The following is a 25,538-nucleotide window of genomic DNA, read 5'->3' as shown; positions in this document are numbered from 1 at the left end:
AGGGCTGCCCTGCCCCATTGGCTGATGGGCTCTCTCTCTCTCTCTGTCCCTGCAGTCTACCTGGTGTGCTCAGAGCCAGCTGCCCACAGGGTGTACGAGGAATATAGGGAGCCCCTGCAAACCCTGTCCCTGGCTGGCTCTCTGGAGCTTCGCCCCTCCTCCAAGGGGGCGGAGCCTCCTGTAGGCTGCGTGCGGGGGAGAGTGAACGACCACACTGAGATCTATATGGACCTGCAGGTAAGAGCCAGACACAAACTTCAGGCATCAGGGCAGGTGGGATGGAGGGCAGGGGGTCAGGACTGGATAGTGTTGCTCAGTGAGATGCATTGTGGGAGAGGTTATGGCTTCCTCTGGCCATTGCAACAGGTGGGATACTGGGCTAGATGGGCCCGTGGCTCTAATCTGGGGTGGCAGGGAAGGATCCCAGGCTAGATGGGTCCCTGGGACCTTGCGTTTGGTGATGGGTCAGAGGAGGCCGGGGAGCAGTGTTCAGAGATCAGGGGCCCGTTGGGGAGAAGGCACAGAGCTGGTCAGGAATGTCCTGATGGTGAGACAACTCAGGCTCCAGTTCCCATTGCCTAGGGGGTTAACTAGGCTCTTGGCTTGAGGTTGCACCACATCCCTCAAGGAAATTATTTCCCTAGTGGGACTGTGGCTAATTGCCGTAATGGGTATACTCTGAGATTGAACCTGGGACCTGAAAAATCCATCCTCAAGCCCTTCTGCTAAAGGACTCCTCCCCGCACACCACTAAACTGTGGTGTTGGCAGCAGGATGCTATACCCACTGTCACCTCTAGAGGATGACATGGTCACACATTAACCAGGGTGTCCGTCCTATTCCTGGAAGGGTCTGTTATACCCAGTGTCACCACTAGAGGGTGACATGATCACACACGTTTAACGCTTGTATTACTCTACACCTGGCCGTTTCTTATCCTTTCCTGACAATCCCAGGGCCTGGTTGACCCCAAGGCAGAGCTCCCCAGGCTAGCGTCCCGTAAGAAGAAGCTGGAGCACCAGATCTTGGAGCTCACAGCACGGACCCAGGCATCTGGCTACCAGGAGAAGGTCTCGCCGAGAGCCCGGGCAGAGTGTCAGCAGAAGGTGATGGATGGCAGTGGCTGGTGGGGTTTATGTCTGGTTGAAATGCTTTTAAAATATTTATTCAATGGGGAAAAAAAGCCTTTTTCCTACATTCACATTTTCGATTATTATTTTGTGACTATTGGGGGGGCGAGGGAGTTAAATTTTTTAAAGCAAAACATTTTTCCTGAAAATTTTGCTTATCTTTAATCAAAACTTTCTCTTTGCTTTCCCCAAGTTTCAAAAGTAACAATTTTTTTTTTGATACCCATTTGTTTTAAATATTTCCAGTGGATTTTTTTTTAACCCCACCCTGTGATTTCAACGGACTCAGATTAATAAAAGAAACCATTTGAGAGATTTCTTAGGAAATGAGAAACAAACACATTCGATTTTAAACCAGGCAAAAAGGGCAAGAAAAACCATTTTTGAATTTTCAAAATTTCTTAGGCAACCGTTTTTCTTCTGTATGTATGAGAGAGAGAGAGAGAGAGAGGCTTGATCCAGCTGTTGGGGTGTGTGTTGCGAGCGCATATATTCCTCTGTGTGTGTATACGTGTGTACATATTTTACCGTGTGTATGCGTAAGTGTATTTTCCATTCCGGCACTAGAGGGGAGTGTGTGATGCCTATTTTAGCCACTGGGGGGTGACCTTGAGAGAGAATTTGGAAGGGTGTCCATGCGCCCATGTACAAATAACAGGTGAATTTGGAGGTAGGGTGGATATGGGTGTATGTGTGTGAATAGATCCCCATGAAGAGTGAATTTGGAGGTGGGGGGGTGTCAGGGTTTGGGGGGGCGGGTGTCAGCGATGGAGGACGTGACTACGTTGGTCAGATCTGGATTCCCCTCTCCCTCCCCCCGGTAGATTTCCTCTCTCCGGACTGAGCTGGTGCAGCTGAATCAGGCCCTGGAGAGCTTCGGCCGCATGGCAGCAGGGTTGGGAACACCTCCATCAGCGGCTGTTGAATGAGTCACCTCTGGGCAAACTGGATCCATCACTGCTGGATGTGGAAGGGACCCAGGCGATCGGGCAGCCAGAGGCCGGGCTCTAATGCTGAGGATCAACGTGGCTGAGATGCGAAGAGTCTTGAAGGCCTGTAGGGGGCCAGCTGCAGGGGGTCACTCGTGCTGCAGAGCAGGACTGTGGGTGCGAAGTACCAGAGCACAGGTGCAGACTACTCTCCCCTGGCCACCAGGGGTCACACTCGTGCCACGGATGGTGCAAACAAGCCAATTTCTAAGGGGCAGAGGAAACTGACCTGTCTGGGTGCATGGAACATCCCTTGTCCCCCTCTAACCTCAGGGCAGGGCTCACTTACCTTTAGGGGGTGCCGTGACCCTCAGGCTCTGCTGCTCTCCCCCCCCTCCCCCCCCAGGGCAATTCAGACTGAATGACCTCTGGGCTTGGATTTCCCACAGGATCCACCCCAGAATCAGCTTCTGTTTGTCAAACCAGGCGCATCCCGGTGGGCAGATGTCACGGATCTATAGCACATTCATCTCTAATGGCTCTGGCTTTTATGGAAATGAGGCGGGGCCCCTCGGGCTTCTGGGAAAATAAGCCAGCGGATCGGTGGGGAAGTTGGGTCACCCATTAAAACTGATGGGGAACTAATCTGCTCTCTGAGGTCTGAGCTGCTTTTATAGCGTAGCCTGAAGACACAAGTCTGTGTGTGTGTTGTGGTTGTCACCTGGGCTTTTGATTGTGTATGTATTATATTGATGAGATCACCCCATTTCAAAAAAGATATATTGGAACTGGAAAAGGTACAGAGAAGGGGCAACAAAAATGATTAGGGGTATGGAACAGCTTCCATTAGAGGAGAGATTAATAAGACTTGGACTTTTTAGCTTGGGAAAGAAATGACTAAGGGGGGGGATATGACTGAGGTTTATAAAATCGTGACTCATGTAGAGAAAGTAAATAAGGAAGTGTTATTTACTCCTTCTCATAGCACAAGAACAAGGGGTCACCTAATGACATTAATAGGCAGCAGGTTTAAAACAAACAAAAGGAAGTATTTCTTCACACAACGCACAGTCAACCTGTGGAACTCCTTGCCAGAGGATGTTGTGAAGGCCAAGACTTTAACATGGTTCAAAAAAGAACTAGATAAGTTCATGGAGAACAGGTCCATCGATGGCTATTAGCCAGGATGGGCAGGGATGGTGGCCCTAGCCTCTGTTCGCCAGAGACTGAGAGTGGCCGACAGGGGATGGATCACTTGATGATTCCCTATTCTGTTCATTCCCTCCGGGGCATCTGGCATTGGCCCTGTTGGAAGACAGGATCCTGGGCTAGATGGACCTTTGGTTTGACCCACTGTGGCTGTTCTTATGCCGAGACCTGCAGGCTACAGTGCGGGGGGGGGGACGCGCTACCTCTTCAGACAGCAGCACGATATAATTATCGTTGTGTATGAAAGGGGGTGTGTCTCCTTATGGGTTGCCACCTAGCTGCTGCCCCTGTGTACAGCATACTAGACCCACCACTAGGAGAGGATCCCCATTAGGTCAAACAGAGATGTGGGAGTTCTGGCTTGGAAGCATCAGGATTCTAATCCTGGCTCCCCAGTCCAAGGTTGTTACAGATGGGGAAAGTGAGGCACAGAGTGGCTAAAGGACATGCCCATGGTCACACAGGGAGTCGGTGGAAGAGTGGGGATTGAACCTGGGTCTCTGGAGTCTCAGCCTAGCAGGGCAACTGCACTGGGTAAATAGGTGTGAGCTGGAGAAGTAATATAAGTGTCAGTGGGCTAATAGGACAAGGATGGGTTTGGAGTTAAGGCACTTGAGTGGGATTCAGAAGATCTGGGTTCAATTCCCACCTTTGGCAGTGTGTGTGTCTGAGCCACTGCATTGCTCTGTGCCTGAATTTCCCCTGCCTCTTTGTGGCAGGGACTGTCTCGCGCTATTTGTCTCTGGGCAGCGCCCGGCACACCGGTGCCCTGATTTCAGCTGGGACCTCTGGGTGCTACCATAATACACACAAGAATATTGGATGAAACTGATTCAACACAGTATATCCTCCTAGCAATGGCTCTTTCCAGACCAGATCCAAGGCCCCTTGGCAGGGAGTGTTGTGGGGGCTGACTTGGCTCTGGGAATATACTCGGGGTTGCTCATCTGGAGGTCGGCTCTTGGCACTTAGAAAGGCAATGAGTTAATTAGAAGGGCAACAGCCAGATTCACAGAGGATTCAGGACTCCTGGGCTCCACTCAGAGGGGAGTGGGGGCTACTGGGTTAGGGCAGGGGACTTGAGGGTTATGAGATCAGGCCACTGGCTTATGACGTGGTGGGAAGCAGAGTTGCTAATGATCGTGTTTGAAACTGTGATCAGTAGACTGGAGAGATTGACCTGGATATCTATTCTGGAGCAGCTCCCTGAGTCGGCAGTAATCTGGAATAAAAATCATTTTATACTGGAATAATTACAGTGCTCAAACTCCTACTAATGCAACCATTACAATACCCACAAACACACTGATGCTCTAACCCAGTGGTTCTCAACCTGTTTATCATTGTGGGCTGCATGTGTTACCTGGACCACAGGTTGAGAACCATAGCGTGCTCCCCTCAACCTGCCCCACAGACCCCTATGCCCAGCGCCTCCCACCCAGAGACCCCTCCACAGCGTGGGGCCAGAAGCAGAGCCCTGGGCAGGGGACCGGGCAGCAGGAAACCTGGAACCCGCCATGCGGGGCCGAGCAGCAGCCCTGACCCTGGACCTAGGGAAGCCCTGTGGCAGCCCCGGACCCCCGACCTTGCTGGGCCGGCTGGCAGCCTTTAACACAGAGCTGGGCTGCAGCTGTGTGCTCACTGGGTCTCGGGTTGAGAACCACTGCTCTAACCACTCCCCTCCCAGAGCCAGGGGTGGAACCCAGGAGTCCTGGACACCCCCTCACCCCGCACTGCTGCTCTTGGTTTATCTTTATTAATCTAAACAGGCTGATTTGCAGACGTAACTCCACCTGCAAGATTCCAGGAAGTGGCTGGGCCTGAAGGAGCTCAGCCCTCTTGCAAGTTTCTGTTTCTCTTGTGCGCCATGGCAGTTGTTCACCCCGTGGAAGCTCTGGAAGATCATAGAATATCAGGGTTGGAAGGGACCCCAGAAGGTCATCTAGTCCAACCCCCTGATCTAGTCCAACCCCAGATGACCTGGCCTGTCCCATCTGCTTGGATTCCTTCCAAGACCCCGTACTCCTGACCTGCGGGCACAATTTCTGCCAGGCCTGCATCACCCAGGTCTGGAAAGGACTGGAAGAAAACGTCTCCTGTCCCAAGTGCGGGAAGAGATTCCAGGAGAGGCATTGGCACCCAAACCCCCAGTTGGGGAAGGTGGTGGAGAAAGCCAGGAAGCTGAGGTGGGGGGCAGAGGGCAGCATGTGCCAGAGGCACAAGGAGAGGCTCAAGCTGTACTGCGAGGAGGATCAGGCCCTGATCCGCGTGGTGTGTGACAGATCGAGGGAGCACAGGGCTCACAGGGTGGCTCCCCTCGAGGAGGCCGCCCAGGAGTACAAGGTAACGGGCTCGAACACAGGGCACTTGGAGCAGTGGGGCTGGGAGGGGAGAGGCCTCCATGAATGGCAGGGAGGGGAGTGCGGGGGTAGAACCCAGGAGTCCTGACTCCCAGTCCCCACTGCTCTAACCCACTAGACCCCACTCCCCTCCCAGAGGAGTCCTGAATCCTCTCTCCGTGAGCCAAACCCTGATTTCCTACTCCCAGCTTACCCCTCCACCACAAGCCATCCTTTCGCCGTTGTTGATAGGGCCAATTTCAAAGGCACCTGCAGATTCTGAAAGATGAGAGCTTCAGCCAGGAGGCCTTCACCATCAGCGAAGGGAGAAGGCTGGATACGCTGCTGGTAAGTTCTCTTTCCCCATCTCCTGGGCTTCCCTTGGGGTTCCCCTGCACTTTGCTGATGCAACACCATCTCATGTCCCCCTCTAGTGGCTGGTCCTCATAGAAGGCAATAACCTACTACTGCTTATCGGTACTACAGCCAGAGCTACAGAGTCAGTCTCTCTCTTTCTGGCCCAATAACTATTTATTTATGCCAGAAGTTCTCAACTGTGTTCTGTGGACCACCAGCGGTCCGCAAGCTCCATTCAGGTGGTCCGTGGATAGTTTTCCTCTAAGGTGCACACCTGGAAAGCCGCACACGAGAGAATGAAGGGCCACCCACCTAATTAGTGGAGCCGCAATGTCACTTTGGCTTGTTCAAAGCAGCGTTTGGGAATCCCCCATTCTGTGGGGAATTTCAGAACACTAGTTTTTGTTTTGATTTGGAAATAATTTTCTTTTTTAATTTTGGAATTTCTCGTGCAACAGGAATTCCAGTTCTGGCCACTTCCTAGGGTGTGGACTGATTCTGAATGGCATCAGGACTGTTCTACTGGATAGGGACGGGCTCTGAAGGGGAAGGGGGATGTTGTGCTGTCAACCGATTGGCTATGAAGGGGAAGGAGCCCTTGTGCTGTCCGTGGACTAGCTCTGAAGGAGGAGGGGGCTGTTATGCTGTATATGGACTGGGTCTGAAGGGAAGGGGACTGTTGTTCTGTATATAGACTGGCTCTGAAAGCAAAGGGGGCTGTTGTGTTGTGTATGGACTTACTTCAATTCTCCCCTGCCCCTGCAGAGATCCTGACCCTGGATGCCGCCTCTGGTCACCCTGGCCTGGTGGTGTCCCCAGACCTGCACAGCGTGTGGCATGGGAACAGCTGGGGCTGCCCGCCCAGCAACCACCGCAGATTCTTCCCGGCCCCCTGCATCCTGGGCTCTGAGGGCTTCTCCTCCGGCCAGCACCGCGTGGAGGTGGGGGGTGAGGATGGCTGGGCGGTGGGGGTGGCGAGGGAGTCCGTGAGCAGGAGGGACCCCACGGAGCTGCAGCCCCAGCACGGGGTGTGGGCTGTGGAGCTGGGACGGTACGTGCTCTGTCCCCTGTTCCGATGGTCACCAGCCCCGAGCCAAAGGCCCCACAGGATCCAGGTTTGTCTGGACTATGAAGGGGGGCGGGTGGCATTCTACGACGCTGAGAACCTGACCCCACTGTTCACTTTCATGGCCTCCTTCACCGAGATGCTCTTCCCCTTCTTCTGGCTCTGGGCCCCCAGCACCCGCATCACTCTGTGCCCCTGAGGGAGACAGAAAACCCACCCTGCCAGGACCACGGCCTGAGTGCTAGGTAACAGGGATGCATCCCATACACCTGGCCCCACCAGTCAGGTTGCTAGGCGAGGGGGATACAGACTGTAAACCCAGTCTGGTTGTTGGGCAATGGGCTAGGGACACTTCAGAGCATGGTTTTGTATTCCTGCCCATTCTGGCTAATAGGCATTGATGGACCTCCATAAAATTCTTATTGGAACCCTGTTATAGTCTTGGCCTTCACAACATCCTGTGGCAAAGAGTTCCACAGGTTAACTGGGCGTTGTGTGACGAAATACTTCCTTTTGTTTGTTTTGACCCTGCTGCTGCCTGTTAATTTCATTGGATGACCCCTCATTCTTGTGTAATGTACTTCTGCATGCTTATCACTCCTAAATCCTAATCAGACTTATATTTCTGTGACCTTACAACTTAAATCTACTTAGCATACATATAATTAATGTAACAGTGTATAAATCATAACATCACACCCCACAACAATAAATGGATAATAAAAGGAACTAATGGGTTACAAATCCCCCATACTTGACCCCACCCGGTAACAGGGACACAGCCCATAACCCCAGCCCTCTCTGTGACCCGTCTGTGGCAGAAGGCCAGAGGGGGGTACGAGTTCCCGGGCCGCCATGGGTCTGCTCTCTCTATCCTAGCTTGCCAAAAGGTGCCATGTAAGGTATCTACAGGAAGCCAGCGTCACACTGCTCCTCATAAGCACCGAGAGACACCTGGATGGCTCACACAGCAGGAGCTGTGGATGCAACCTGGACATCCCCCATGAGCAGCAGGTATTGCAGGCCATGGGCTGCTGAGCCTCCCCAAAGAGCCAAGCGTGGCCCTTCCCACGCTCCACCCCGAGCCCCCCTCCTGCTTCCTGCTCTTCCCCTGTGGCCCCAGCCAGGGCTGTTTCTCTTCCCCAAAGCAGCCAGGGGCTGGGGCTGGGGCTAGGGCGGGCCGGCCAGTAGCCCGGGACTCGGAGCGGCTGGGGCCAGTCCTCGGGCTGCCCGGCGCTGGGGCGACCCAGCCTTCCAGGGCTGGGGGTGGTCAAGCAGCCCAGCTGGGGCAGGGAGGCTGGTGGCTGGGGCTGTCCGGCAGGCTGGGGCTCTGGGCGGCTGGGGCAGGGGCTCCTCTGGCCGCAGTGGGGGGCTCCCAGGGCTCCGGCGGGGTCTCGGGCAGAAGGGGCGGGGCCGGGGGCTAGCCTCCCCAAACAGGAGGGTCATGCGCCACCCATGACATCCCCTTCTCTAGGGCTGGGAAGTGGGGCAGGCGGCCACCAGAAGCTGACAAACGCTGCCCACCTGAGAAAAATTGGTTTGGCTGTTGGTCGGTCTGCGTGTAACCCGCACATGGCTCCAAGCGAGAGGGACCAGCCGGGAAGAAAGACAGCCGCAAGGGGGACAGAGACACACACGGCGTCCTCCCCCCACAAGGGAGGGTCCCAGCTGGCTGGGCTGTTAAACGCTGGGAGAACTTGGGGGGAAGACGACCCCCAAGAGACCCCTCCTGGCTAACACAATTGAAGTCTAGGCGTCAGGGGGCAGGGGCTGTTTTTTTTTATATGAGCTCCTTTCCGCCCGCTGTTTCCCCTTCCGAACCTCCCCTTGCTTCTACTGTGACCAAACTCAACCCTTATATAGACCTAACCCCTGGTGTAGACAGCGCCGTGTCGAGGGGAGGGCTTCTCTCAGGGAGAGGTGCCTCTCAGCGAGGAGGCGGGAGAAGCCCTCCCAGCGGCGTAGGTAGATCTTCGCTAAGCACTGCAGCGGGACTGCTGCAGAAATCTGTGTCAACAAACCCCTAGAGATATCCTAGTTCTTCCATCTCGATGCCTGTCGCTGTAGTAATTGATCGCCTCGTTATTATTACTGTTTATGTTACCATAGCACCTATATGACCTATCGGAGATCAAGGCCCCGTTGGGCCGGGCGCTGCCCAGACACACAGGGAGAGACAGCCCCTGGCCCAGCTGAGATCAGGGCCCCGTTGGGCCGGGCGCTGCCCAGACACACAGGGAGAGACAGCCCCTGGCCCAGCTGAGATCAGGGCCCCGTTGGGCCGGACGCTGCCCAGACACACAGGGAGAGACAGCCCCTGGCCCAGCTGAGATCAGGGCCCCGTTGGGCCAGGCGCTGCCCAGACACACAGGGAGAGACAGGCCCTTCTCCAAACTACTCAAGTGTAAATAGACAAATGATGGATTATCACCACCATTTTTAGGTGGGGAAACTGAGTCGCGGAGAGATCCAGTGACTTGCCCATGGTCACAGAGGGAGTCGGTGGCAAAGCTGGGATTGGAGTTCAGGGATCCTGAGTCCCAGCACTGTGAGAGAACTCTCCGCACCCAGCTGTGGGAAGAGACCCCAGGAGTCCTGACTCCTAGCCCCTCCTCACCCTGCTGTAAGCTGGAGACCCCACTCCCCTTCCAGAGCCTAGAGCAGAACCCGGGAATTCTGTCTCCCAGCTTTCATTTCCCAAAGACACTTGCATTCAGCGGGAAGCCCCACCTCAGCTCTTTGCAGTATAGAGCTTATGGCAAACAGCTGCGTGCATTTCCCATTCCGTCCTGCAGGTGGCAGCACTAAGCAAAGTGCTTCGACTGGCCTGGGGCTGGGACGTCAATGGAAATTCTGCCGGTACCAGTATTAGGAGGTGGTAATGCCCTCTAGGGCGTATGGCAGGGAATTTAACCCCTCATGGATGGACAGGGTCTGGGCCCCTTTGCTGCGTGGCGGCAGGGAGCTGGGAATGGTTATTCCATACTGCAAAGTCCATTAATAACAAAGACAGCTTGATCTGGGCTCAGTGAGCCCCGGGAAAGGGGAAGAGCCCGTGGCAAGGAAATCGCGGCTTTCCTGTATTACAGCTTGTTGCCAAAAAAGGCCCTGACCCAGACTGGGGTGTACTGGGTACAGCTTTACAGGACTCATTTGCCCAGTGCTCAGATGCCCCAGCCCAGAGGTGGCTGCAACTGGATGCCAGCCACACAGAGATTGCTCGCCCAGCGCTGAGATGCAGCAGCCTCTGGGGTGGGGCAACTGGGTAACAGCTGCACAGAGACTGCTGTCCTGGCAATGAAATGCAGCCACCTCAGGGGGTGACTTAGCTGGGTAAGAGCCGCACAGCGAGGCTGCTGAGGGATCGCTCAGGCAGGGCTGAAATGCAGCCACCTCTGGGGTAACAGCACAGTCAGCCAGCCCTGATATGTGACCACCTCTGGAATGGGGCAGGTGGACAACAGCCGTACAGCAATGCTGCATGGGGATCACTTACCCAGCACTGAGATGCAGCCACCTCTGGGGTGTGGCAGCTGGATAACAGCCACACAGCAGCATGGCATGTAGTCTTGGTAACGAAGTGCAGCTGCTTCTGGAGTAGGACACGACGGCACTATGTTAAGGCACTTGGGACCATGTCTGCACACATGCAGTACGTTCACCAGCAGGATTCGAACCTCTGACCTTTAGCACAATCCCCTATTGCTTGAGTGACAAGAATATAATAAGGGCTGGATTTCCAAAGCTATTTAGGCACCTAAAGATGCAGATGTCCCCTAGAGCAGTGGTTTTCAAAGTGCGGGTCTTGAGCCAGTACTGGATTGTGGAATGTAAGGCACTGGGTCGCGGTGGCTCTGGTCAGCACTGCAGAATGGGCCATTAAAAGTCCCATTGGTGGTGCTGTCTGGCTAAGGCAGGCTAGTCCCTAGCTGTTCTGACACCACTCTGCGCCCCGGAAGCAGCCAGCAGCAGGTCCGTCTCCTAGGCGGAGGGACCACAGGTCTCCACGCGCTGCCCTCACCCTGAGCACCGGCGCTGCACTCCCATTGGCTGGGAAGCCTGCCTTAGCACTCCCGCTGTGCCACTGACCCGGAGCCGCCCAAGGTAAGCCTGTGCCCTAACCCCAATCCCCTGTCCCAGCCCTGAGCCCCCGCCAAATCCAGAGCCCCTTTCTGCACCCCAAACCCCTCATCCCTGGCCCCACGCCAGAGTCTTCACCCCCAGCCCAGAGCCCTGGCCCCCTCCTGCAACACAACAACCTGCCCCAGCCCAGAGCCCCCTCCCACACACTGAAAACCTCATTCCAAGCCCTACCCCACAGCCCTCACTCCCACACCCCAAACCTCTGCCCCAGCCCTGAGCCCCTCCCACACCCCAAACCCCTCATCCCCAGCTCCGTGGGTCATGGGCATCAACAATTTTCTTCGCTGCCCTAGAGGACTTTCAAAAGCAATCTTGTAGTTGCGGGGACCACCACCAGGGGGAGACGCTCTCACATGTGGGTTACAGCCACCCAGCATTTACTCCTGTATCCATCAGAGCCAGTATTTGGCCAGGACACCCGAGCTAAAAGCGGGGGGGGGGGGGGGGCAGGAACAATTTGTACAGTGCGGGGTGCTGAGCACCACTGAACCAAACTGCAAACCCTGGAAGTGATGGAAACCACTTCAAGCCAGGGGTGCAGCCTCACCCCTAATTCCAGCACCTATGGTAGGGGCATGGGCAAAGGGGGGGCCTCCAATCAGTGGGGGCATAGAACTGTGCACCCCCCGACCTATGGTTAAAAGCAGCAGCCAAGCAATGACCATCCCCGTGCATGTAGCCGATCTGTGTCTGCTAGCCGCAAATATCCCCCAATGGCCGGTGATGGGATGCTAGCTGGGGAAGGCTCTGAGTTACTACAGAGAATTCTTTCCCGGGCGTCTGGCTGGTGGGTCTCGCCCACGTGCTCAGGGACTAACTGTTCACCCCATTTGGGCTCAGGAAGGAATTTTCCCCACGTCAGATTGGCAGAGACCATGGTTGTTGGGGTTTTTTTCCTGTCTCCCTCTACAGCATGGAGCACGGGTCACTTGCAAGTTTAAACCAGTGTCAGCGGTGGGTTCTCTGTACTTTGAGGTCTTTAAATCATGATTCAAGGACCAGTAACTCAGCCAGAGGTTAGGGGTCTATCACAGGAGTAGCTGGGCGCGATTCTGTGGCCTGGGATGGGCCGGAGGTTCGACTGGATGATCACGATGGTCTCGTCTGGCCTTAAAGTCTGTGAGTCCTGCCACCACAGAATAGAATATCACCGAATATCAGGGGTGGGAGGGACCTTAGGAGGGGCTCACAGCAACTGGGGAGCTGCTCTGAAATGAACATGACTCCCCAGGCCCGACACACTGTAAACCCCTGGGTCTCCCATCCAAGCTTCAAACAGGCCTGGTAGTGCTTAGCTGAGAGGAGGAAGCAATTGCCGCGGAGGGAAGGGGAGGCCGCCTTTGTTAATAAGAGCCTTGGTGATGATGGTAATTGGCAATTAAGGGATTAGTCAGGGCAGCTGCAGCGTGGGTTTATTTCATTTTTACTGCTACAGGAAGATTAATGCCAATGGCAACCACAAATATCCTGGATAACAGCGTGATGATGGACTTTGTTGGGTAGGGAATGGGATATGGGGCTTTCCCTTCCAGGGGGCACCGGGTCTGCTCCTGCCCCAGATGGGTATTGGCTGGCTCAGGAGGGTAGGGAATGGGATACAGGGTCTTCAGCCTTGCGAGGGTGCGAACTCTGATCTAGCCCCATATCACAGGGCCCAGAGAGCTTAGCGGGGGTGGGGAATGAGAGATGGGGCTTTTCTCCTCTAGAGGGCGCCAGCTCCAATTTGGAAACTAGCTGCTGCAGGAAGGTTGGGTGACCTGTGTGACATGAGCTGCAAGTTCTCAGCACCGACAGGACGAGAGCAGCATTGCGGTGCAGCTGGTAAACTTGCAGCTCACGCCAGAAGTGGCTGGATTAGCCATACTTTTGCTGCGCAGCGATGAATTAAGTGCTGTGCCCCACCCCAGAAGTGGCTGCATCTCAGGGTCCAGTGAGGGATTCCTCTGCAGTGTTGCTGTCCGGCTGTTACCCAGCTGCCCTGCCCCCAGAGGTGGCTGCATTTCAATGACTGTCAGATGAGCCTGAGCAGCATCGCTGTGCAGCTGCTAAATTGCTGTCCCACACCAGAGGTGGCCGCATCTCAGCGCTGGCTGAGCGATCTCTGTGGAGTGCAGCTGTTCAAAAGCAGCTGCGTCCTACCCCAGAGGTGGCTGCCTCTTGGCAGTGGGCGAGTGATCGCTGTGTAGTGCGGCTGTTAAGCAGCACCACACCCCAGAGACAGCTGCATTTCTGCAATGAGATGACAGAAAAAGCATCGATTCAAACCTGAAACTATAAAGAGCCACCAGACAAGCACCAGCTTATTCTGCCTTCATGTCTCAGGCAGGTTTCCACCCCATCAGGGAGGGAAACGGCATTTTAATTTGTTTGCTTCGTTCGGGACATTTTGCTCGCCTTCCAGCATCACCTGGTTGGTTTATGTGTAACTACCCCAGTGTATCAATTTTTAGCAGGGACACACCTGTGTGGCGTGGCCAAATTTCCCTCCATCCTATAAAATCTTTAGTCAAGTCGTTCTCTCTCCAGGAGTCAGCAGCAGGCAAAAAGTACAGCAAGCCGCACAGTCCAATTCTCCTGGTGGTCCTGCACCTTCGAGAGACACTGAGTCCCCTGTGCTAAGTGTCTGGAAGGACTGGCCCTGACCCAGAGCCCAGGGAACTCAATAGAAAGCTGCCCATTGGTGTGCAGAGGCCAGGGATCCAGCCGGGTCTGGGGCAGCCGCTCTTGCTTTCCCCACCTGTGAAGGGGGAGAAGGGTGTCAAATTGCTCCCCTGCAGGGCTGTCGGGGGGATGCCATTCGTCAGGGTTTGTGTAGACAGGCGGATTCTGCTCTTGCTCTGTCTGGGGCAACACCATTGAATCTGCCATGAATCACAGCTCCAGCCATCCAGCCAGAGCGCCCTCTGTCTATCTATCCACGCCACAGCTCCCTTTATCCATAGCTCCCTCCATCCATCTACCCATAGCTCCTCCCTCTATCCATCCATCCCTCTATCAGTCCATCCATCCCTAGTTCCCTCCATCCATCGACCATTGCTCTTCCATCCATTCATCCCTCTAGCCATAGCTCCCTCCATCCATCTACCATAGCTCAGTCCCTCCATCCAGCCATCCACAGCTCCCGAGCACCCCCCCAGCTATAACCAGTAGACCCCACTCCCATTTCAGAACAGGGATAGAGCCCCCACCCCTACAACCTACTCCCTCTCCTTGCCAGGTACCGACAGCCCCCAGGGCTGGCTGTCACTTCAGCTGGCCCCATCCCCAATATCATTCGCTCCAAAAAGGAGAGGGTTATTTCTTCCGTCCTTGACAGGGACATTGGGACAAAAAGCAGGATCCTGGAGATAATTGGTTTAACGTCCCCCTGACGAGCAAGTTTGATTTAAATAGTAACGAGGCAGGCACAATCGACTAGCTCCTAGTGACACAGCCCAGAGACTGCCCTACTTCCCCAGCTCCGCTGGACTGAACGCCAGAGGGAAACGGAAAGTATCTATTGCCAGATCTTAATGTTATCTGTCACTGTCCCTCCATCTATGTATCCCCCCTCTATGTTTCCCCCTTCTGTTCCTATCCATTTGTCTGTCCAAGTCCTCTAGGCCCTGCTAGACTCCTGTCTGTCTGTCTAATCACCCTGGATCCAAATATACTGTTGTCTGTCTGATCTCCCCTGGATCTGAATATACTTTGTCTGGTTGTCTGTCCCCCTAGATCCTAATATACTCTGGTCTGTCTGTCTGTCTGTCTAACCCCACCTCCCCCTGGATCCTAATATACTTGTGTCTGTCTGTCCATTCCCCCTGGATCCTGATTTAATCAAGCTAGTTAGCTAGCTTTCCATCTTTTCATTCCACTTAGATTCTATCTATCTATCTATCTATCTATCTATCTATCTATCTATCTATCTATCTATCTATCTATCTATCTATCTATCTATCTATCTATCTATCTATCCCCATACACCCCCTTTCTTTCTATCTATCTATCTATCTATCTATCTATCTATCTATCTATCTATCTATCTATCTATCTATCTATCTATCTATCTATCCCCCACGCCCCATCTATCTATCCCCATACACCCCATCTATCTATCTATCTATCTAACTAGCTAGCTAGGTAGCTATCCCCCCACACCCCATCTATCTATCCCCATACACTATCTATCTATCTATCTATCTATCTATCTATCTATCTATCTATCTATCTATCTATCCCCTATACCCCATCTATCTATCCCCATACACCCCCTTTCTATCTATCTATCTATCTATCTATCTATCTATCTATCTATCTATCTATCTATCTATCTATCTATCTATCTATCTATCTATCTATCTATCTATCTATCTATCTATCAACCCCCCAAGCCCCATCTATCTATCCCCATATACCCCCTTTCTATCTATCTATCTATCTATCTATCTATCTATCTATCTATCTATCTATCTATCCCCATACACCCCATCCATCTATCTATCTAACTAGCTAGCTAGGTAGCTACCCCCCCACACCCCATCTATCTATCCCCATACACCATCCATCTATCTATCTAACTAGCTAGCTAGGTAGCTACCCCCCCACACGCCATCTATCTATCCCCATACACCATCTATCTATCTATCTATCTATCTATCTATCTATCTATCTATCTATCTATCTATCTACCCCCTGTACCCCATCTATCTATCCCCATACACCCCCTTTCTATCTATCTATCTATCTACCCCCCACGCCCCATCTATCTATCCCCATATACCCCCTTTCTATCTATCTATCTATCTATCTATCTATCTATCTATCTATCCCCACGCCCCATCTATCTATCCCCATACACCATCCATCCATCCATCTATCTATCTATCTATCTATCTATCTATCTATCTATCTATCTATCCCCATCCACCCCATCTCTCTATCTCTCTATCTATCTATGTATCACTGTAGTGTCTGGGCACTTCCTTATTATTTAAAATTAAAAATCGGAGTATATAATCCAACTCTTTCTCTCTGTGTCTGTGTATGTGCATCTGCTCTTAAGACACACTGTTATGGGGCGAAACTTTCCCCTTTTCTGGGATTCACCATTATTGCTAATTTAAATAACATAAATCTCCTCCCATGTACTGGAATTGTCTGTTCCTTGCTTTTATTTATTTTTCCTTGTTATATTCCTGCTGGGAGGTAATGAATTGATAAATAATAGAATGCCCCTGGTCTGATACCAGGCTGAATCAGCGAGAAAGAGCTACACAGCTCTATGCAGAGTTCTGTATGACACAGGCATTTTGCCCTTCATACGTTCCTACAACTCTTCATTATTGGTGGTTTGAAATGAGTAGGACCAGTCGAAATATTTCATTTAAAAAGATCTTTTTGTGATCTAAAGAGTGCTCCTTTTGTAAACAAAATTTTTCGCACAAAATCTTCGACACTTTGTTTTTCACTAGGACAAAATTCTTCTTTTTTTTTAAAAACCAAAAACGTTTTCTCGAAAAATTTGAAAGAAAACAGCATCAGTCATCAGCTATCCGTAAGAGCCCTTTTAAAACCGGTGATCAGCTGAAAAAATGGCCTATTCTGAAACCATTTAATAATGTACTCAAAGGAAAAACTGGTCCATGTTGAAACTTTTTCAGGGACAAATTCAAGACATCAAAATGGCAATGAAAGTCATTTTTTATTTTTATTTGTTTCCTAACCCTAGAAGTTAGGCGCATGTTAATTCAATTCCTGGTCACAAATTTTCCAGCTGAACTGTTTTTTAAATAGAAAATTGAGTTTTAACTTTTGTTACATTTTTTATAGATACATGTGTAAACAAACGCAAACAAACTTTACCTAAACTTCTCCTAATGTGTTAACTGTTTGCTGCCTAACTTTCACTGTATTTGAAATGGTTGATTCAATACAATATGAATGGTTTGAGACTTTTCTTGGGTGTTTCTGTTACAGTTCTTTCCGTGGTGGTTAAGCTCAAGATGTCTATGCTCCGATTTGTAACTGCTGGTTGCTTTGTGGATTTCCATTTTTGTAGCTCGAGTCTTTTAGCAATTATTAGTGCTCCGCTGAGGCAAAGTTTTGAAAACGGAGTTTTCGATTAAATGAATAGATTTTTTGGCCAAAAGTGTCTTTTTTTCTGCAGAGTTCAGATTTTTCACCAAAAATACCAAACTTCTGAAAACTGAAAGATTTTGGCCCCAAAACTGTAATATTTTGGTATTTGAATTTGTGCTGAAAAGTGGGTATGTTTCCTAAGACAGGTTTCAGAGTAACAGCCGTGTTAGTCTGTATTCGCAAAAAGAAAAGGAGGACTTTTGGCACCTTAGAGACTAACCAATTTATTTGAGTATGAGCTTTCGTGAGCACAGCTGTAGCTCACGAAAGCTCATACTCAAATAAATTGGTGAGTCTCTAAGGTGCCACAAGTCCTCCTTTTCTTTTTATGTTTCCTAACCAGCTCTCGAGCTGAGGCCAACCCCAACGCTGGCAGGACTAACCAGTGCCCAAGGCTGGGATATGGTACAAGAATGTTTCCCACCATGACCTGACTTCTTCTGCATTTTGTTATTGTTCCACTGCAGTCCCATCGCTGCTGAGCAAGGTCTGACTCACAGGACCATGGACGCAGCTGGTAGATTGGGGAGGTACGTCCATGCTGGGAGAGACAGCCTTCCTCATGGTGTGAACGGGGCAGTGAGCTTTGGGGATGGCGCTACGGCTGATGGGACCACCGACCTCGGGGACCCCACTGCTAAGCCCAGGGAGACCACCTCCCATGGGGACCCTACAGCTCCTGGGGATGGTACAATCATACCTGGAGATGCAGACGCTGCCATGCTCCAACCTGAAGACAATGATGCTTCCAGTGCCACTGAAGACAATGTCACCATCACCGTCACCCCCGGAGATGATGACAGCGCCAGCACCGACGGACGCATCAGCTCCATCCCTGGAGACGATGACTCTGCCTCTGGAGACGGACACATCAGCCCTGTCCTCGGAGATGGAGATGCCACTGTCGCCCCCGGAGACGATGACAGCTCCAGCACCGACGGAAGCATCAGTCCCATCCCTGGAGACGATGGTGCCACTCCCAACAACAGAGTCACAGCCGTCGACCCCGGAGACACAACCATTGCCCCTGGAGATGCCACCGTTACCCCTGGAGATGCCGCTGTCATCCCCGGAGACACAGCCATCGCCCCCGGAGACACAGCCATCGCCCCCGGAGACATAGCCATCGCCTCTGGAGATGTCACCATTGCTCCTGAAGATTCCACCATCGCCCCCGGAGATGCCACTGTTGCCCCCGGAGATGCCACTGTTGCCCCTGGAGGTGATAATGTCACTGTCCCCGGAGACACCAGCCCCGGCCCCAGAGACGCTGCCCCTGGAGATGTCACCGCCGCTCTGAGGGACACCATCACTGGAGACCTCACCGGTGCTGCAGCTCCTGGAGACACCATCACCTCTCCCTCTGAGGCCACCCCTATGCCTGGAGGGACGGTTATCTCTAGTGAGACCACTGTCCCCAGTGAGACCAGCATCCTTATCCAGACAGCAACCCCTTGTATGGCTGACCTCTTTTGGAGCAGCAATACCCCGGCCAAGCCAACTGCTCCCAGCCAGCCCAGTCCTCTGGGGCAGCCTGGCACCCCTAGGGACAGCAGCATCCCCAGGAAGACCACCACCTCCACTGTGGCCATCAGCCCTGAGGCCAGCGCGACCCATGGTCGGACCACTCCCTTTGGGGGCACAGAGACCCCAGGCCGGGGCACTGCCTCAGCAGCTGAGGGCACTCAAGGGAGCCTCAGTGTTTCCAGAGAGACCACCACAGCCCCTGGAGATGCCACCGGCACCGGAGACATCATGGCTGTCACCTGTATCTCAAGAGACACCGTTGCTTCCGCCACCCTTGGAGACAACATCACCGTTCCTGGAGGAGACGCCGACACCATCGCTGCCTGCCCTGGAGATGCCGCTAATGCCCCCAGAGATGCCACCAATGCCCCTGGAGACATTTCCGATGCTCCAGGAAACACCACTGCCCCTGGAGACACTTGCACCTACACCCGTACCCCTGGAGATGCGGACGTCCCTGCCTCTGCCCCTGGAGATGCCAACACCTCCGTTGCCACCCCCGAGGACACCACCGCCTCTGGCGATGCCAACACCTCCATTGCCACCCCCGAGGACACCACCGCCTCTGGAGACGCCAACACCTCCGTTGCCACCCCTGAGGACACCACCGCCTCTGGAGACGCCAACACCTCCATTGACACCGCCGAGGACACCACCGCCTCTGGAGACACCGATACTGCTGCCCCTGGAGACGCGGACGTCACTGCCTCTGCCCCTGGCGACGCCAACACCTCCATTGCCACCCCCGAGGACACCACTGCCTCTGGAGATGCCAACACCTCCGTTGCCACCCCCGAGGACACCACCGCCTCTGGAGACGCCAACACATCCATTGCCACCCCTGAGGATACCACCGCCTCTGGAGATGCCAACACCTCCATTGACACCGCCGAGGACACCACCGCCTCTGGAGACACCGATACTGCTGCCCCTGGAGACGCCAACACCTCAATTGCCACCCCCAAGGACACCACCGCCTCTGGAGACACCAACACCTCCATTGACACCGCCAAGGACACCACTGCCCCTCGAGACACCAACACCCCTGAAGACAGCATAGTCTCTGGAGACATCACGATCAACACCACGAACCCTGGAGATGCTATCGTCCCTAGAGACCCCATCACTGCCCCCAGCACTGCCCCTGGAGATGCTACAGTCTCTGGAGATACCACCACTGCCACCCCTGGAGATGCCGAAGTCCCTGAAGACTTCAAAGTCCCTGGAGAAACCACAACCACCACCCGTGGAGGCACCACACACCCTGGAGATACCACTGCCACTACTGCTTCCCCTGGAGACACCACCGCCCCTGGAGACACCATACACCCTGGAGACACCACCACCACCGCCACCCCTGGAGACGCGGCAGTCCCTAGAGACACCATCACCGCCACTGCTGAAGATGCAGCAGTCTCTGGAGACTCCATCATCACCACCAACACTGCCCCTGGAGACACCGTCACCATCACCGCTGCCCTTGGAGATGCGGCAGTCCCTGGAGACACCACCACCCTGGGAGACACTGCAGTCCCTGGAGACACCACCACCACCGTCACCCCTGGAGACGCGGCAGTCCCTAGAGACACCACCACCGCCACTGCTGAAGATGCGGCAGTCTCTGGAGACTCCATCATCACCACCAACACTGCCCCTGGAGACACCATCACCATCACCATCACCGCTGCCCTTGGAGATGCGGCAGTCCCTGGAGACACCACCACCCTGGGAGACACTGCAGTCCCTGGAGACACCACCACCACCGTCACCCCTGGAGATGCGGCAGTCCCCGGAGACACCACCGCCACCCCTGGAGATGCAACTGCCCCTGGAGACGCCATCACCATCACTGCCACTGCTGAAGATGCGGCAGTCTCTGGAGACCCCATCATCACCACCAACACTGCCCCTGGAGACACCGTCACCATCACCATCACCGCTGCCCTTGGAGATGCGGCAGTCCCTGGAGACACCACCACCACTCTTGCCCCTGGAGATGCAGCAATCCCTGGAGACACCACAACCCCGGGAGACACTGCAGTCCCTGGAGGCACCACCACCACCGTCACCCCTGGAGATGCGGCAGTCCCTAGAGACACCACCACCACCACCGCCACTTCTGAAGATGCGGCAGTCTCTGGAGACCCCATCATCACCACCAACACTGCCCCTGGAGACACCCTCACCTCTGCCCCTGGAGACGCTGCAGTCCCTGGAGACACCACCACTGCTGCCCCTGGAGACATCATCACCATCACCGTCACTGCTGCCCCTGGAGATGCGGCAATCCCTGGAGACACCACCACCGTCACCCCTGGAGATGTGGCAGTCCCTGGAGACACCACCACCCCGGGAGACGCTGCAGTCCTTGGAGACACCATCACCACCACCCCTGGAGATGCAACTGCCCCTGGAGACGCCATCACCATCACTGCCACTGCTGAAGATGCGGCAGTCTCTGGAGACCCCATCATCACCACCAACACTGCCCCTGGAGACACCGTCACCATCACCACTGCCCTTGGAGATGCGGCATTCCCTGGAGACACCACCACCCCGGGAGACACTGCAGTCCCTGGAGACACCACCACTGTCACCCCTGGAGATGCGGCAGTCCCTGGAGACACCACCACCATCACCCCTGGAGATGCGGCAGTCCCTGGAGACACCACCACCACCCCTGGAGATGCAACTGCCCCTGGAGACACCATCACCATCACTGCCACTGCTGAAGATGCGGCAGTCTCTGGAGACCCCATCATCACCACCAACACTGCCCCTGGAGACACCGTCACCATCACCACTGCCCTTGGAGATGCGGCATTCCCTGGAGACACCACCACCCCGGGAGACACTGCAGTCCCTGGAGACACCACCACTGTCACCCCTGGAGATGCGGCAGTCCCTGGAGACACCACCACCATCACCCCTGGAGATGCGGCAGTCCCTGGAGACACCACCACCACCCCTGGAGATGCAACTGCCCCTGGAGACACCATCACCGTCACTGCGACTGCTGAAGATGCGGCAGTCTCTGGAGACCCCATCATCACCACCAACACTGCCCCTGGAGACACCGTCACCGCTGCCCCTGGAGACATCATCACCATCACCGTCACTGCTGCCCCGGGAGACACTGCAGTCCCTGGAGACACCACCACCACCGTCACCCCTGGAGATGCGGCAGTCCCTGGAGACACCACAACCCCGGGAGACACTGCAGTCCCGGGAGACACCACCACCACCGCCACCCCTGGAGACGCCATCACCATCACCGCCACTGCTGAAGATGCGGCAGTCTCTGGAGACCCCATCATCACCACCAACACTGCCCCTGGAGACACCGTCACCGCTGCCCCTGGAGACGCTGCAGTCCCTGGAGACACCACCACTGCTGCCCCTGGAGATGCCACCTCCGTAACCACCACCGCTGGAGATGCAGCGGTCCCTGGAGACACCACCCCCACCACGGCCACCCCTCGAGACAGCACAGACTCTGGAGATGCTACCACCTCCGCTGAGTCCGGAGACTCTGCGGTTCCTAGAGTCATCACCACCCCCACTGACCCTGGAAACATCACCACCACGACCATATCTGGAGACACTGATGCCCCTGGATATGACAATGACTCTGCTGACACGCCTGAAGACACCGCCATCACCACTGCCCCTGTAGATACCACAGTTCCTGGAGTCGCCCATGGAGACACCCCCACGGTCCTCGGAGACACCACCACCAACGGCCCAGGAGGGGCCACCGCCCCTGGAGATGACCGTGTTGGCCCAGGAGACACCAGCGCCCCTGCAGAGTCCACCACCCCCGGTAAGTAGCCGCAAAGCCCACAAGCCGGCTGCCCTAGGGGGAGAGAGGGAGGGAAATCAATTGCCTCCCTGTCCCAGTGCCATGATAGCTACTGTCTCCTGGGAGATACCCTGTTGCTATGGTGGCGGGCATCACTGTAGGGATTTAGCTGGGCGGGGAAGCCACGCATGAGCCCAAGGGCAGCCCAGCCCCTGGCCAGGGCGCTGATACCTCGGCTTCCACCCATCTGGGGAAGGAACCTCTCACCCATTCTGCTGTCTCCTTCTGCAGCGCCCCGGACCCCCTGGCCATACCGGTCCATGGGGCTCATCAGCTTGCTCTGTCTCTTCGTCACCGTGGGCCTGCTCACCGGGATTGTCGCGGTAAGGGCCACGCGGGGCCACTTGATGCCTTGGAAGCCAACCTGGCCCTCAGTGTCTGGATCTGGGGAATGCCCTGTCTGAGCCCCTTTCCCTACCCCAGCTCCCATGCTTACTGCTGACTCAGGACTCCTGGGTTGTATCCCCAGCTCTGAGAGGGGAGTGGGGTCTAGTGGTTAGAGCAGGGGCGCTGGGTGTCAAGACTCCTGGGTTCTCTCTCCAGCTCTGGACTGGGAGGGGAGTGAGGTCTAGTGGTTAGAGAGTGTGTGTGTGGGGGGGAGGGGCTGGGAGTCAGGACTCCTGGGTTCTATCCGCAGCTCTGGGAGGGAGGTGGAGTCTAGTCTTGATTACCCAGGCTGTACCACTGACATCCTTGTGTCTCTTCCAGGTTGTCTGCTATGTGAAGGTCATTACCATCAGCTCTGCCACCTTAACGGAGTCAGTGGCAAGTTCATTCCCTTGAGGTCCTTCTCTGTGGTGGGTACCCCCAGATCCCCAGTGTGCCACCTCGGGAGGGAGGCAGACTCGGGGTGAGATGCCCATATAGGCTGCAATAGAGTATGAGGAAGACACTCATCTAGACGCTTCCCTCTTTAATAGTGGAGGTAATCAGTTTCCAGAGGGCACTGTCCTTGGGAAGACCGCAGCATTGCGGTGTGTCAGGAACTGGACGAAGGAGATTGGAAAGTATATGGGACCGGTCTATCTAATCTCAAATGCCACCTCTGGTCCATACAGAATCGGAGCAATGGTCCATTTAATCTGGGGTCCCATCATCTGCCCTTGCCAGTTTAGATTAACAGCCCAGCTAATGCCACCTCTGGCGCATATATGGGAGCGGACCGATGGGTTCATCCTTCATTGGATTGGAACAACGGGCCCCCTCTAGCCCAGTACTGCGTCCTGCATCTGCCAGAGCAGACTATCAGTGCAGCGAGTCCTATACCTGATGTGCAGCATTGCTTTGTGGCTGTTAATTGGCTTCCACGAACCCACCCCAGAGGTGGCTGCAGTTAAGCACCGGGCGAGCAAGCCCCATGCCGCCTCACTGTGTGGGTGTTACCCAGCTGTCCCACCCCAGAAGCAGCCACAAGGGCTTCATGACAGTTTGTCAAACTTTTGAGCTGAACCCCGTCGTTGTAAATAATCAATAAGAAGACGTTCTTTCCTTACCAGTTCCCCTAGGGAACTATGGTTCTGTTAGCTGGCTGCTTCTTGCATAATACAAATCATCACAGCACCCAAAAACCCTCGTCTCTGTGTTCTCCTAATGCTTATAAGAAAGAGGTTTCCTCTGGGCTGCCAAGGTTTAAGGCTAAAGGTGTTAGACGTCAGGGTATGAGTTTTATGCCCACTTCTGCCCACTAGAAGAAGGGAGCCTCTGAGATCCCCTGAAGCGAGCTCTGCGGTATTAGGTTGGAATGAGACCGGCTGGAAGCCCAGAAGCAGCTCCAGGGTTTTCAGTGCATTTGCATAGACACTGGGAACAAGGCTGGCCAGAATGAGGGCTAGTGGTTAGAGCAGGAGGGGCTGGGAGCCAGGACTCCTGGGTTCTATCCCCAGCTCTGGGAGGGGAGTGGGGGCTAGTGGTTAGAGCCGCTAGGGCCTAGGAGCCAGGATACCTGGGTTCCATTCCCTGGTTTATTTCCGAGTTTAAAAATCACACAAGGTGCGAAAAGAAAATGAACTCAAGCGGCTGTGAATGGCCAGTCTTGGAACGATTCCCAGAGTCCTGATTAAAGCATCGCTCCTTTGTGACTCCCTCCAGAAGCCGGACTCTCTGTTTAGGAATGCAACCGAACCATCCAGATTTCTGCTTCCGCACTGGCTGAGATCACAGAGGGGTTATAAAAAGTGTGCCGTTCCCTTTGCAAGTTCCTCCGGTTAGTACCTGGCCTGTAATTAAACCAGTGACTGTGCCTGGCAGGAGCCACCATCATTAAGTGTCAAGGGACAAAGTGTCTTTTCCTGCCTTGACTCTGTGTGATGTGTAGCGGGGGAGGGGTTAGCACTGACTGCCGGGGGAGAGCGACCCCTACTGATCCTGCTCCACGCAGCACAGAGCCCCCTAGCACTGTACGGGGGCGTCGGGCTCCGCGCTGATTGCCAGGGAAGAGCACCCCATAATGAGCCGGCTCCGTGCAGGTCAGCGCCCCCTAGTGCCACAATGGAGCACTGGGGTCAGCGCTGACTGTGAGGGCAAAGTGCCTTCTCTGGACCCCCCACCCTTTCAGCACAGCTCCCCCTAGCACCGAACTGGGACACTGCAATAAGCACCAACTGTGAGGGCAGAGCGCCCCCTGCTGAGCCCCCACCCTGCTTCTGGCAGCACAGCGCCCCCTAGTGCTGCACCGGGGCGTTGGGGTCAACGCTGACTTCCAAGGGAGAGCGAGCCCCCTGCTGAGCCCCACCCCTACCCCCTCCCTGCAGCAAAGGTAACACAACCGTCCTCCTTGCATCTCAGAATAAGAGGACACCCGGGGGGTAGCATGCAGGAGGGAGAGGGCAGACACACAGGTGGTAGCCTGCGATGCAC

At 54.5% G+C, this 25,538-nt stretch overlaps 3 protein-coding genes across 6 annotated transcripts in view; all 3 read left to right on the top strand.

Moving 5' to 3' along the window:
• VARS2 (valyl-tRNA synthetase 2, mitochondrial) overlaps nucleotides 1–2,704 on the top strand; it is a 28,260-nt gene extending 25,556 nt beyond the window's left edge. For all 4 annotated transcript variants that reach the window (XM_073311114.1, XM_073311111.1, XM_073311110.1 and 1 more), the window contains 3 exons: nucleotides 56–237; nucleotides 957–1,106; nucleotides 1,955–2,704. In XM_073311114.1, the coding sequence (XP_073167215.1) occupies nucleotides 56–237; nucleotides 957–1,106; nucleotides 1,955–2,059 (437 nt within the window). In that variant the 3' untranslated portion in view covers nucleotides 2,060–2,704. The remainder of the gene's footprint in view (nucleotides 1–55; nucleotides 238–956; nucleotides 1,107–1,954) is intronic.
• A 1,913-nt stretch (nucleotides 2,705–4,617) lies between these two features.
• LOC140897930 (zinc finger protein RFP-like) lies at nucleotides 4,618–7,738 on the top strand. The gene is made up of 3 exons (XM_073311228.1): nucleotides 4,618–5,611; nucleotides 5,860–5,955; nucleotides 6,730–7,738. Exons 1-3 carry the CDS (start codon nucleotides 5,474–5,476, stop codon nucleotides 6,736–6,738), a joined length of 243 nt encoding a protein of 80 aa, XP_073167329.1. The 5' UTR covers nucleotides 4,618–5,473; the 3' UTR covers nucleotides 6,739–7,738.
• A 10,059-nt stretch (nucleotides 7,739–17,797) lies between these two features.
• On the top strand, nucleotides 17,798–24,250 carry MUC22 (mucin 22). Its single transcript, XM_073310249.1, has 3 exons — nucleotides 17,798–22,643; nucleotides 22,914–23,005; nucleotides 23,391–24,250. Exons 1-3 carry the CDS (start codon nucleotides 17,798–17,800, stop codon nucleotides 23,463–23,465), a joined length of 5,013 nt encoding a protein of 1,670 aa, XP_073166350.1. The 3' UTR covers nucleotides 23,466–24,250.
• The last annotated feature ends 1,288 nt before the right edge of the window (nucleotides 24,251–25,538 follow it).

Source organism: Lepidochelys kempii, chromosome 14 (genome assembly GCF_965140265.1).
Source record: "Lepidochelys kempii isolate rLepKem1 chromosome 14, rLepKem1.hap2, whole genome shotgun sequence".
Taxonomy (NCBI): Eukaryota; Metazoa; Chordata; order Testudines; family Cheloniidae; genus Lepidochelys; species Lepidochelys kempii.
Note: the sequence above shows the minus strand (reverse complement) of the source record. Positions and strands in the feature narration are given on the sequence as shown.

Bases quoted from the DNA above. Each gene is read 5' to 3' on its own strand.
- LOC140897930 (XM_073311228.1), top strand. From the start codon at position 5,474: ATGTGCCAGAGGCACAAGGAGAGGCTCAAGCTGTACTGCGAGGAGGAT. The intron at 5,612-5,859 runs GTAACGGGCTCG...CGTTGTTGATAG, and splicing joins AGGCCGCCCAGGAGTACAAG to GGCCAATTTCAAAGGCACCT.
- MUC22 (XM_073310249.1), top strand. From the start codon at position 17,798: ATGGACGCAGCTGGTAGATTGGGGAGGTACGTCCATGCTGGGAGAGAC. The intron at 22,644-22,913 runs GTAAGTAGCCGC...CTCCTTCTGCAG, and splicing joins TGCAGAGTCCACCACCCCCG to CGCCCCGGACCCCCTGGCCA. The intron at 23,006-23,390 runs GTAAGGGCCACG...TGTCTCTTCCAG, and splicing joins TGCTCACCGGGATTGTCGCG to GTTGTCTGCTATGTGAAGGT.